Consider the following 12,575-nt stretch of genomic DNA (forward strand, 5'->3'; position numbering starts at 1 on the left):
ATTGTCCTTATAATTAAGTTTCTTATCTCTTTCCCCTGTTCATTCTTATCCTCTCACCTTCTCTCTCTTCCTCCCTCCCTCCCACCCTGTCCCCCCATACACACTCACACACCAACATTCACAGTCAGGAGAGAAGCCAGAGATCATGGACCCAGATGCAGGTGGATGGGCAGAGGTGGTGACGGAAGTGTGCAAATGCTCTCTGCTGACTGCTCCTTTCCCCCTCAGAGAAATAGGAAGCAGGGTCACCAGTTGAGTTTGAGGAAGAAGTTTTGAGGCTTGAGAAAATGGAGTCTGAAAGTCCAAATTCGTTTTGAAGTGTGCCTGTGATGAAGAGTGAGGATCTGCAAAGCAAATATACTAGGTTTTCTAAAGTCTTTCCCTATTGTCTCCAATTGTGGCTAAAGTCTAATACCATAAAACAGCAAATACTAAGCCCCTACCCTCCTACTCCCCCACCCCCCATATTCTCAAGAATGGAAGGATTTGAAAAACAAATTCCTGTAAGACTTGTTAGGAGTTAGCAGTACTGCTCTGTGGTCAGATCTCCCTTCTGCACATAAAGTCATGAGCCATAGTTCTGAGGGGATGCGGGGTGTGGGGTGGGGGTACAGGAATGGGGAATCTTCCTTACCTCTCACAACATCTAGGTTTGCAGCTGAGACCGGTAACCTCATGAAGGTGATAGTGGCATCTATTTCCAAGTTAGCTGTCCCCTGGGCAACCTGATCTGTCCTCAGGGCCTATGTGAGCAGGAAATGTAAAGACAGTGGCAGGCCGAGCAGCTGTGACAAGGAGGGATGAGTTTCCCTCATATTGAGTGGACCCTTCAGAAGACAGATGGTTTGAGCCTTTTTGAGCCTTTCAAACCAGTGGTCTACCCATGAGGCCAGTCTTAGGGCAATATGGGGGAGAGCAAGGAGCCCCAGAAGAGGGAGGGGAGAAATGAAAGAGGCATCCAGGTCCCCTTTTCCCCTCTGAGTCTCTTTGGCCCAGGACTGACCTTGGTGGGGAGAAAAAAGAGCATGACATAGAAGCCTTAGAATTGATTAAACTGCACTGGGATTCCCACTTTTGGGTGTATCTCCAAAGGAAATGAAAACAGGATCTTGAAGAGGTATCTGCACTCCTGTGTTCACTGCAGCCTTATGCAGCATAGCCAAGATGTGCAAACAACCTAAGTGTTTTCAACAGATGAATGAAAAATCCCCTATATAATAAGAGGTAATATGCAAATTGACCATCACTCCAACACACAAGATGACCACCCCATGTGGACACAAGATGACCACCACAAGATGGCCTGCAGGGAGGGCAGTTGGGAGGGACCAAACCTGTAAGGGAGGGCAGATTGGGGCAATCAGGCCAGCAGGGGAGCAGTAAGGAATTGATCAGACTGGCAGGAAAGTGGTTAGGGGGTGATCAGGCTGGCAGGCAGGGGAGTGGTTGGGAGCCAGCAGTCCTGGATTGTGATGGGGCCTAAATGGGTAGTTGGATATCCCTTGAGGGGTCCCAGATTGGAGAGGGAGTAGGCTGGGCTGAGGGACACCCCCAGTCTCCCTGTGCACGAATTTCATGCACCAGGCCTCTAGTAAATAAAATTATCTCACACTTTATTTATGAGATAATTTTGCCAAGGCTGACCAGCAGCCCCGAACAACGGATGAACAGATTTCTCCAACACAATTTCACTGTGGGGAAGAGGGCTAAGGGACTGCCCGGCTAAAGAAGCCAGGCAGCCCCAATTGCTTGCCTCGTTAGGCTTTTATTGGAATTTTTATCTTTAGATACAACCAGTAGAGTGTGTAATCTTGAGAGGACACATGTGTTTGCATTGTCCTCTAGGCAAGGGCATCCAGGGATTAAGCCTAGGATTCCAGTAAACCCGGGGGAGTCTGCAAGTGCACAGACTTGTTTGGAAAGATCAAGGAATAATTAGGGGTGCCACCTTTGACATTCCCCTAAGTTTCCCCTAAGTCTGAATTCCGATAAATAGAGCAGGTGGCCTTCCACACACTTCCCCTTTATCAGAATGTCCACGTTAGAACTTTCCAACTAAGTCTCTTGTGCTCCCCAACCATTCGTATATATGAAACTTAATTCACATTGGCATATGTCTATATTTATATCTATATATCTATATATATTTTCCCCACACACACAACATGGATGGTCCTTTAGGGCATTATACTAAGGGAATAAGCCAGACAAGAAAGACAAATACTATATTGTATCATTTATATTTGGAATTTTTTTTATTTAAGTCAAATTCATAGAAAGAGAGTAGAAAAGTGGTTGTCAGGGCCTGGGGGTTGGGAAAAATAGGAAGAGTTGACAAAAGGGTACAAACTTTCAGCTGTAAGATAAATAAGGATCTGACTTAAAACATGGTGATTATAATTGATAACATTGTATAGTATATAATTGAAATTTATTAAGAGTAGAACTTAGATGTTCTCATACACACAAAAAAAGATAAATATGTGAGATGATGGGGTGTTAATTAGATAAATAAAATCATTTTATAATGTACAAATTATCAAATCACCACAGTTTACACTTTAAATATCTTATAATCTGTATATCAATTATACCTCAATAAAGCTGAAATTAAAAAACAAAAACGAAAAAAAAACTGGACTGGGATGAACTGGATTGGGTTTTTAATACTTGCCACCCAACAACCCCAAGACCAAAAAACTGTGTGATCTGCCCAAGATGACGCTGAGGGACAGGAAAAGCAGCTTCAAAAGAGAATGCATGAGGCTCAAGCTGGAGAAAAATAAAATCATTTCATGTTTGCTTCTTATTCAGAACATTCGCCAAACCAATTACAAAACACACCACACCTCACATTCCACTTGTTAAATACACTCTTCTGTCCTTTTCTATATTGTAAGATATAAGCATCTTGGGTCTGTTGTTTGACCAGTGCGAATAGAATTCAAGTGCTCCGTCTTGCAAATGCAGGCTTTACCAACCACTGGTAGGACAAAACTCAGAAAGGGCCTTCCTGTCCAAAGTCGGCATAGGTGAATGCTGTACTTTTGTCCTCCCACAACCACATCAGAATTACAACTAAACTCAGAAAAACCATCATTCAGAAACAACTGAAACTGAGCTGAATGAAAGTCTTACAAGGAAAGAATTAAAGAAGAAACAACGTCAAGATTGGTAGGAGGGGTAGAGACTCGGAACTGGTTGATCACATCCGTTAAAATCAGGAGAGTCCTGGCAGGTGTGCTCATGGTTAGAGCTTTAGCCCACACTACAAAGGGTCTTGCAAAACATACCTGGTTTGCAAGTTCACTCCCTGCCATGCCTCTGGTCAGGGCATGAGAGGGAGGCAACCAGTTTATGTGTTTCTCTCAGATCAATGTTTCTCTCTCACTCTCTCTCCCTCTCTCCCTCCCTCCCTCCCTCCCTTCCACTTTCTCTGAAAAGCAATGGAAATATCCTCATGTGAGGCTTGACAACAACAAAACTTGGGAGGGATTTCAGCTACAAAGTTTCCCCTGAGGAATGACAGGTCCCGCCCCACACCAGGCCCCCCAGGCCAGGATTCTAGTGTCAGGAAGAGAAGTCCCTACAACTTCCGGCTGTAAAAACCAGCTGGGATTGTGCCTGAATAATCAGAGCAGGTTTTATCAAGAAGGCCTATCTGAGATGGGTTTGAAGGATGAGTACAAACTTATCAGGAAATGAAGAGAGGGGTGATATATTCATTAGACATCATTAGCAGTGCAGCATGACCAATTTGTTATTTGTAAAGATAACTCTGGAGGGCAACGAAGATGGCAAGAATGGAGATAGGAGGCTGACCACATTCACGTAATACAGACGGATTACGTATTTTCTGTGTGCTAGGTTCTGTACAGAGGAGAATAAAGACAAGAAAATAAGCAACAACAAACGTGTTATTACACGTTAAGTGCCATGCCCAGGACCAGCATCTCCGCAGATGTGAGTAGCTTGGGTTGCAGAAATCCAAGTAAAAAATACTTGCTGCAAAAAGATAAAAGAGCCCTAACCGGTTTGGCTCAGTGGATAGAGTGGACTGAAGGTTCCCAGTTCAATTCCGGTCAAGGGCATGCACCTTGATGGCAGGTACATACCCAGTGGGGAGTGTGCAGGAGGCAGCTGATTGATGTTTCTCTCTATACATCTCCCTTCCTCTCTGTGAAAAATCAATAAAATATATATTTTTAGAAAAGGTAAAAGAGGTGACAGATGTAAAGGATATTTAGGAGATAGAATCATCTAGCAGAATCAGCTGTGTACACTGCTGGCTGTTCCCATGCACCTTACAGCCTGCCACTGCAAGCATTTGAGTCTGTACTTGAAGGCATTAATGTTTGCCTCACACAAGAGGCAGGCTGAGAAGCACCAGGGGCTTAGCAGTGAGGACCGCCAATGTCAGATGGAAGTTGGTGGATAAATACTCCAGGTCTGCTTCTCTCTCAGGGGGGGCAACCATGAGGAATGCCTTATAAAAAGAACCCACAAGGACCGAGTCCCAGCTGCTAACAGTGGTAACTGCTCATTACTGCACCATGTACTGCCTCCCCTCCCTTCCCTGTCTCGCATCCCCATGGTCGTACCAATGCTCCCTGGTATCACCTCTCAAATAAACTATCTGTACTCAAATCCTTGCCCCAGGTTCCACTTTTGGGGTAACTCAACCTGAAACAACAGAAAAAACTTAATGAAAGATTAGCTGATGAAAATGATGACAGAAATAGGAGGCTATGAGATTTCTAGCTTGGGAGATGCTGACCCCATCACCCGAGTTAAAGACTCTTCAGGGGAGGAAAACAGATTCCGGGAGAACAGAATGAGCCTGGGAAGACTGAGTTTCAGGGGACCCAGGGACTTGTTACCTCAAAATTCCCTGAGGACGTACAAGGTTAAGACTCTTGACTTTGGAAAATGTGAAAAGAAACTGAGCAGAAAGGGGACTACGCAAGAGGAAAAAACAAAACAAACAAACAAAAAAACCACCAGAAATGAACATCCTCTCTCCCTAAAGGGCCAAGAAGTCCCTATCTTCCTTCGACCCAAGAGAATATAAAGCCCTGGCTACTTCTTCCAGCCGGCTTCTGTATTCTAGTTTCTCATAGTTGGAGGGACTCACTCCTTTAAAACCATGCATGACTCCCCACCAGCAGCCAGCAATGGCAGCCGTAGAATCGCTGTCTCCGCCATGGAAAAAGGCTCGGTGGGCAAGCTCCTTCCAGGAGTCTCCCGCAGCCAGGATGGCATCGTAGGCAATCATGGGGGCATCGTGTCCACTGCTGCCGCCCCAGCCAGAGTAGCTCACAGAGGTGTAGAACTGATCTCTCTCCTTCACACCGTAGGGCTTGGGGAAGGTAGGGGCTGACTTGCCATCCAAAATCCCTCTAAGTTTTAGGTACTTTTCCCATTGGTCTTGGAAGTAGGACCTGTAGGGAGGAAAAGAATCCACAGTCAATTCAAAAGTTGGTAACCACAAGGAAAGGTATCAGACGGATGTGTGAACAGGAAAAAAACTCCAAGAGGACTTCAACTTCTTATAATAATATCATACATGACATTAAAAATTTAAAATGAACTCTAAGTAAAAGCCATTCAATAAAGTTTTGCTAAGGATTGATATAAGCAAGGCTCTGATGCCTATTCCTAAATTAGAAAGGCACATAGCAAGTTAAAGGTGAGAATTAAAGATGTGTGGGTTTTTTTTTGTTTTTTTTTAGAATAATGTCAAATGTCACCTTTCAGGGGGCACACTTTATTTATTTAGTCTACCCTTATACATTTTATTTTCTAATAAGAATTATATATATTTGAGGTGTACAATATAATGATGTGATATACATATACATGGTGAAATGATTACTACAGTCAAACTAATGAACACATCATCTTCTTCTAGAGTTGTGTGTTGTTGGTTTTCTCAAAAGGGAACTTTGTAACATCATGATCATGGGTGATTTCAGCAGGAAGCCTCTGGACCTTTTTTATTCTAAGAAAGGCAATGTGAAGTAAACTCAGAAAACAGGGGAAATGTGGTTTTACCACTTACTAATTAGCTAGTAAAAACAAAAAACAACCACCTATTTCTCAGGTATCTTAGATGAGGATTTCAAATTACTATGTGTCAAGTCAACACTGAAAAACAAGGTCCAGGAGATGAATGGGAAAATTCATCTCAGTGTGTATATATATATATATATATATATATATATATATATATATATATTTGATTTTTTACAGAGAGGAAGGGAGAGGGAAAGAGAGCTAGAAACATCGATGAAAGAGAAACATCGGCCAGCTGCCTCTTGCACACTCCCTACTGGGGATGTGCCCGCAACCAAGATACATGCCCTTGACCAGAATCGAACCTGGGACCTTTCAGTCCACAGGCCGATGCTCTAGCCACTGAGCCAAACCGGTTTTGGCTCATCTCAGTCTAGATAGCCACAAAGACTATAGGAAGAAGAGGATCCCTATACATGAGGGAAGCACTGCAGCTGCACTACTCATTGAGGTCTTCACTGGGCCATCCGGTGGCAACCACTGCTAGGACTTGAAGTCCAGGTGGGCAGGGAGGGGGCTGGATGCAGTAGATGACAAAACTGGATGGTGAGAACCATGACAGTAGCTATGATCTAAGAGCTCTAGGCACACACAGGCACGCATGTGTGCACACAGACGCAACGATTTTCCAGCAGGAGTATGCACCTATAAACTTACCAGTGCTCAAGATTCTGCTCCACGAAGTAGCCTGCTTGGACAACGTACTTCTTAGCTTCTGGCAGCACCTCCATCAGTCCTTGTCCCCACTGCCAGGGAGGCTTGCCATTCACAGCATAGGCTGAGAAAAGAGCAGACACAAGGGCGCCCAGGTAGCCGGTGGGGTGGTGGTGGGTCATCCGGCCGCTCTCGATGCTCACCTGGATCAGCGTGTCCAGCTGGCTGGGGTGAGGGAACCTGAGGCCGATGCACATGGCTCGCATAGCGGCCCCACAGCCGCCCTCGTGGTTGTTAAAGGGGATCCTCCAGCCGTTGTCTTTGTCCGGCTCCAACCGCATGGCGTTCTTCACAGAGGCACCTCCTGGGGAAGAGTTGGGGAGGGCATAGGGTCAGTGTAGTCAGAGCAAAGGCTCCGGCAGGAGGAAAGACCAAGCTCTGGTTCCAAGTCTCTTTAATGGAAACTGGAAAAAAAAAAAAATTATGATGAACACCCTCAAACTCCAAGCCAACATTGTGCCTTACCTTATATATAACCCTTAGCCTGATAAGATTAATAATAAAAGAAGCAGATTTGTGTAGAGAGCCTTGGGATCTTTGCCAGTTAATACTAAGAAAGCACAGTAACTCAAAAAGGTAAGTATAACATATTATTCTCTTTTTTAAATGAATAAGCTAAGGTTTAGAGCTTAAGAACCTTGCTCAAAATCATGTAACCAGCTCATTTGCAGCCCCATCAAAACCTTTTCCTCCAAGCCCAAACCTTTACAGACCCCAAGGAGATCCTAACAATTGGAATTCCCAAATGTCAGAAAGAGGACAGTTGGAGTGAAGAGCACTAGGCTCAGAGGACGAAGCAATGGGTTCAGAGCCACAATGTGCCCTGGGTTCCCCCCGCCCCCCGCCCCCATGTGAGAGCAGTGTAATCAGGCTTGTCTTATCACCCTATCCTACTGGGAACTGGGAATGCACACATGAAGAAGCAGTGGCAGTTATATATGGTGGGGTGTGGTGTGGTATAATATTACTGTCCCCTTATGGTTAGTTATTCACAACAAGGTCATGGAAGGCATAAGTGGACAAAGAAACCTTTCCACTTGTCAATCGGATGAGATATCAACAGACTATCTTCGAATGTCAATTCTTAGGGTCACTAGAAACCCTGGGTATGTGTGTGGGACAGGGAGCATTTTCATCAGGAAACACTTTTCATCAGCTCATAAACTGAATTGTGTCCCCTAAAATTCGTAGGTTAAAGCCCTAATCCCTAGGACCTCAGAATGTGGCTGTTTTAAGAGACTGGACCTTTAAAGAGGTGATGAAATTGAAATGAGAACATCAGCCCTACTGGTTTGGCTCGGCCTTGGGACTGAAGGTCCCAGGTTCAATTCCGGTCAAGGGCATGTACCTTGGTTGTGGGCACATCCCCAGTGGGGGGGTGTGCAGGAGGCAGCTGATTGATGTTTCTCTCTCATCGATGTTTCTAACTCTCTATCCCTCTCCCTTCCTCTCTGTAAAAAAATCAATAAAATATATTTTTTTAAAAAGAAATGAGAACATCAGAGTGGGCCCTAATGCAATGTGATGAGTATAAGAAATCGGGACACGCACAGAGACACCGGGGATGTGCTCTGTGAAAGGGGACACAGATATAAGGTCTTCTGCAAGCCAAAGAGAACCGCCTCAGAAGAAACCAAATTTGCCGACACCTTGACCTCAGACTCTGAGCCTTGGAAACAGCGAGGAAATAAAGGTTCGTTAAGCCACCAGCCTGTGGCATTTTGTGATGGCAGCTCAAGCTGACTAATACAGGAGGAGGGGCAGGTCAGATGGGCTAGGGAAGTGTTTCCCAAACTTCTCTCATGATGAGAATCACCTGGTGGAGTTGTTAAACTACAGATTCCTGAATCCCAACTAAGAAGTGCTAAACTAGAATTTTTGGGAACATATAGGTAAAATTGTATACTTAACTAGTGCTCATCATGAGAGAAGTTTGGGAAACACTGGGCTTGGGAAAGGTGATTTAAACCACCTGGTGACCCAAGTGACTGCAACAATTTCCCAAGCGGGCAAGAACACTTGTGAGCAAACCTGAAGCAAAAGGAGTCTCTGCAAGACACTTTCCATTTTCTTAAAAAAAAATGTTTCCTTTATACTTGTTCATTACAGAAAACTTAGAAAATACTAATAAACAAAAAGAAAATAAGAAACTATAAATATTCCATTACACAGATATAATTATGTGTTCTTCCAGACTTCTCCCAAGAAATATACATGTATCCTTTATTACCAGTGGGTTTATAAGATACATCTGATGTTATAACATATGTATCTTTTACTTAATATATAATACTCGAGGCCCGGTGCACAAAATTTGTGAACGGGGGTGTGTGTACCTCAGCCCAGCCTGCACCCCTCTCCAATCTGGGATCCCTCGAGAGATGTCCCAATAAGATCGGACCTAAACGGGCAGTCGGACATCCCTCTCACAATCCAGGACTGTTGGCTCCCAACTGCTCACCTGCCTGCCTTCCTGATCGCCCCTAACCACTTCTGCCTGACAGCCTGATCACCCCCCAACCACTCCCCTGCCAACCTGATTGATCCCTAACTGCTCCCCTGCCAACCTGATTGCACCTAACTGCCCTCCCCTGCAGGCTTCATCGCCCCAAACTGCCCTTACTTACAGGCCTGAGTCCCTCCCAATTGACCTCCCCTGCAGGCCTGATCACCCATAACTGCCCTCCCTTGCAGACCTGGTCCTTGCAGACCTGGCCCTTCTCTGCTGGCCATCTTGTCACAGCCATCTTGTGCCCGTATGGGGGCAGCTATCTTGTGTGTTAGAGTGATGGTCAATTTGCATATTACTCTTTTATTAGATAGGATAGAGGCCTGGTGCATGGGTAGAAGCCAGCTGGTTTGCCCTGAAGGGTGTCCCAAATCAGGGTGGGGGTTCCCTTGGGGTGTGGGGCAGCCTGGGCGAAAGGCCTGTGGTGGTCTGCAGGCCGCCCCCCTATCCCCCAGGCGACCCAAGTGGAGGTCCTGGTATCTGGGATTTATTTATCTTCTATAATTGAAACTTTGTAGCCTTGAGCAGAGGCCAAGGTAGGCCAGGGCTGCTGAAGCTTGGCTTCCTCATTGCATGGGGCAACACAAGCCTCCTGCTTTCTCCAGCTCCATGGCTGCCACCATTTTTGTTGGGATTTATTTATCTTCCATAATTAAAACTTGTAGCCTTGAGTGGAGTCCGGGGCCGACCAGAGCAGGCAGAAAGCTTGGCTTCCTCCATTGCCAGGGAAACCCAAGCCTCCTGCTCACTCTGTGGCCACAGCCATCTTGGTTGGGTTAATTTGCATACTCACTCCTGATTGGCTGGTGGGCATGGCTTGTGGGTGTGACGGAGGTACAGTCAATTTGCATATTGCTCTTTTATTAGATAGAATCCTTCCATATCAGAAAATATTTATCTGTATAATTTTAAGTGGCTGACTATGTATTGCCATAAATAAATTATGGGACATTTTTTATCACAATTATAAAAACTACTGTCTCCTTGATATGTAAATCTCTGTGTCAACATTAATGACTTCCTTGGGCCTGTTTTATTCTCCATTTGCCCATGACCTCCACTGGCTGCCCTCACCTGGTGCTCGGCCATCCATGTCATTCATGCTGTCTTGGTAATGCTTAGCAAGGAGGGGATACAGTCGACCCAAGTCTGAGACTTTTCCAGCTTCCACAAGAGCGTCGGCCGTGGCCAGGTGCATCACGGTGTCATCGCTGACTCTCCACCCCTGCACATCTATGGCGTCCAGGCCACCAAGCTGGGCCAGCTGCTGGTGAATCTTCTCCCCACTCCTGAGGAACTCCCAGGACCCATTGAAGTACCCCAAGGCATCTCCTGCTGCACTCAGCACCATGGCAGCCACATACCTCTCAATCAGTCCCTCACACATGGTGAGGCTGTCTGCAGGGGGAAATTAAGAACCACAGAGGACAAGGAGAAAAGAAAAAAAAAAAATCAGAAAAAATAACAGATTTATCATTTTATTGAGCATTCACTACTTGAAGGCACTGTATTAAGTGCACCTTATTTAATACTCACAACTGCTCTGTGAGGAATGTACTTTTAGGCCCATCTTACGAATGAGTTAAATGAGGGCTAAGAGAGAATTCCATTTCCGAAATGCTAAGTGACTTGTCCATGATTTTAACTGCCACTCCATCTTTGTCTCTCTGGGAGTGTCAAGCCCATGACATTCTGCAAGGCAGGCCAAGCTTATCGTTTTCTTTTCAGCGGGGACTTGGCCTTGGAAGTGCTTTCCTCCTTTACTTAAACCAGCGTTTTTCAACCGCTGTTCCGCGGCACACTAGTGTGCCGCGAGATGTTGCCTGGTGTGCCGTAGGTGCAGACAAGACAAGAATTTTATAATTTTTCACTATTTTGTTTACTTAATATTTCATAATAAAGTAATTATAAAATACTTTCTTTGTGTTGATTTGATTCCTATTCAAGAGAATTACTTTATATATAGTCAATATAGGCACAGAGTTAAATTTTTTAACATTTTCTAATGGTGGTGTGCCTCGTGATTTTTTTCATGAAACAAGTGTGCCTTTGCCCAAAAAAGGTTGAAAAACACTGACTTAAACAATACTTCCCATTACAATGCACAGTTCACAAGGCACCTGCACATTCCCTGTCTCGTTTTTTAGGCAAGATTACAGTACGCATTTCACAGATAAGAAAACTGGGGATTTCCCTAGCTGATTGGCTCAGTGGTTAGAAGGGTCTTGGTTTCAATTATTGTCAAGGGCATGTACTTTGGTTGCAGGTTTGACCCCCCTGCACCAGTCAGGTGCATGCAGGAGAAAACAAATCGAGGTATCTCTCTCACATGGATGTTTCTTTCTCTCTATCTCTCTCCCTCTCTTCCACTTTCTCTAATACTCAATGGGAAAATGTCCTCTGATGAGGATTAATTTTTTTTAAAGACAGGGAAAAAAACAAACACAAAAAAAAACCTGGGGCTCAGAGAAGATAAATTAACATAACCAGCCAGTGGAGGCACTGGGACCCCAATCTGCTGATTCCAGGCAACTCACCCAGCACAGATCTACGAACTGGGCAATCTCTTTGTGTCTCAGCCTCCACATCTCTAAAATGGTGATAAAAATAGTAACAATTGCCTGGGTTTGTTCTGAGGAGTAAATAGATTTTTTTGTTAAGCACTTAAGACCAGTGCTTAGCACATCATAAGCACTATTTGTATTATTCATACTAGAGGCCTGGTGTACAAATGTGCAGTGGGGGAGGGGGATCCCCTCAGCCCAGCCTGCACCCTTTCCAATCCAGGACCCCTTGAGGGATGTCCAACTGCCCGATCCTGGGGATCGGGCCTAAAATGGCAGTCAGACATTCATCTCACAATCTAGGACCACTGGCTCCTAACTGCTCACCTGCCTGCTTGCCTGATGGCCCCCCCTAATTGCCCCCCTGCCAGCCTAGTCACCCCCAACTGCCCCCCTCCCCCCCGCCTGGTTGCCCCTCACTGCCTCCCCTCCCTCCCCACTGGCCTGTTCACCCCCCACAGCTGTTCGGTCCTCTGTTTGGTTTCGATGGTCGCTTAGGCTTTTATTATTATAGATACAACCAGGGAAAAGATTTTTCTCTTACTGAACGAGAATACTTTCTTCTCACAACCTTCCTTTCAATAACAACATTCAAATTCTGTTTTTCTTCTACCTTCTAGAGTCCTAGGAGCTCAGCTAAGATAACCTCCATGAATCTAAACCTGGTCAAGTGCTGGTTCTCCTGCAAGGTGCGTTTCCAGTTCTCCACTGTC

At 45.1% G+C, this 12,575-nt stretch overlaps 1 protein-coding gene and 1 long non-coding RNA gene across 8 annotated transcripts in view; one reads left to right on the plus strand and one right to left on the minus strand.

Annotated features, from left to right (window-relative positions):
- ADPRH (ADP-ribosylarginine hydrolase) overlaps positions 1-12,575 on the minus strand; it is a 433,494-nt gene that overhangs the window by 89,145 nt on the left and 331,774 nt on the right. For 6 of the 7 annotated variants that reach the window (XM_084871723.1, XM_084871722.1, XM_084871721.1 and 3 more), the window contains 3 exons: positions 10,373-10,696; positions 6,733-7,093; positions 2,243-5,441 (listed from right to left, as the gene is read on the minus strand). In XM_084871723.1, the coding sequence (XP_084727849.1) occupies positions 5,024-5,441; positions 6,733-7,093; positions 10,373-10,685 (1,092 nt within the window). In that variant the 5' untranslated portion in view covers positions 10,686-10,696 and the 3' untranslated portion in view covers positions 2,243-5,023. Of the gene's footprint in view, positions 1-2,242; positions 5,442-6,732; positions 7,094-10,372; positions 10,697-12,575 lie in introns of those variants that run through there. The other variant, XR_014793881.1, reaches the window with a different exon arrangement.
- The window catches only part of LOC311616427, a 152,575-nt gene that overhangs the window by 68,756 nt on the left and 71,244 nt on the right, over positions 1-12,575 (plus strand). The gene's annotated exons all lie outside the window — the stretch shown is intronic.

The sequence above is a fragment of the Pipistrellus hanaki genome (genome assembly GCF_964339955.1).
Source record: "Pipistrellus hanaki genome assembly, chromosome: 2".
NCBI classification, from domain to species: domain Eukaryota; kingdom Metazoa; phylum Chordata; class Mammalia; order Chiroptera; family Vespertilionidae; genus Pipistrellus; species Pipistrellus hanaki.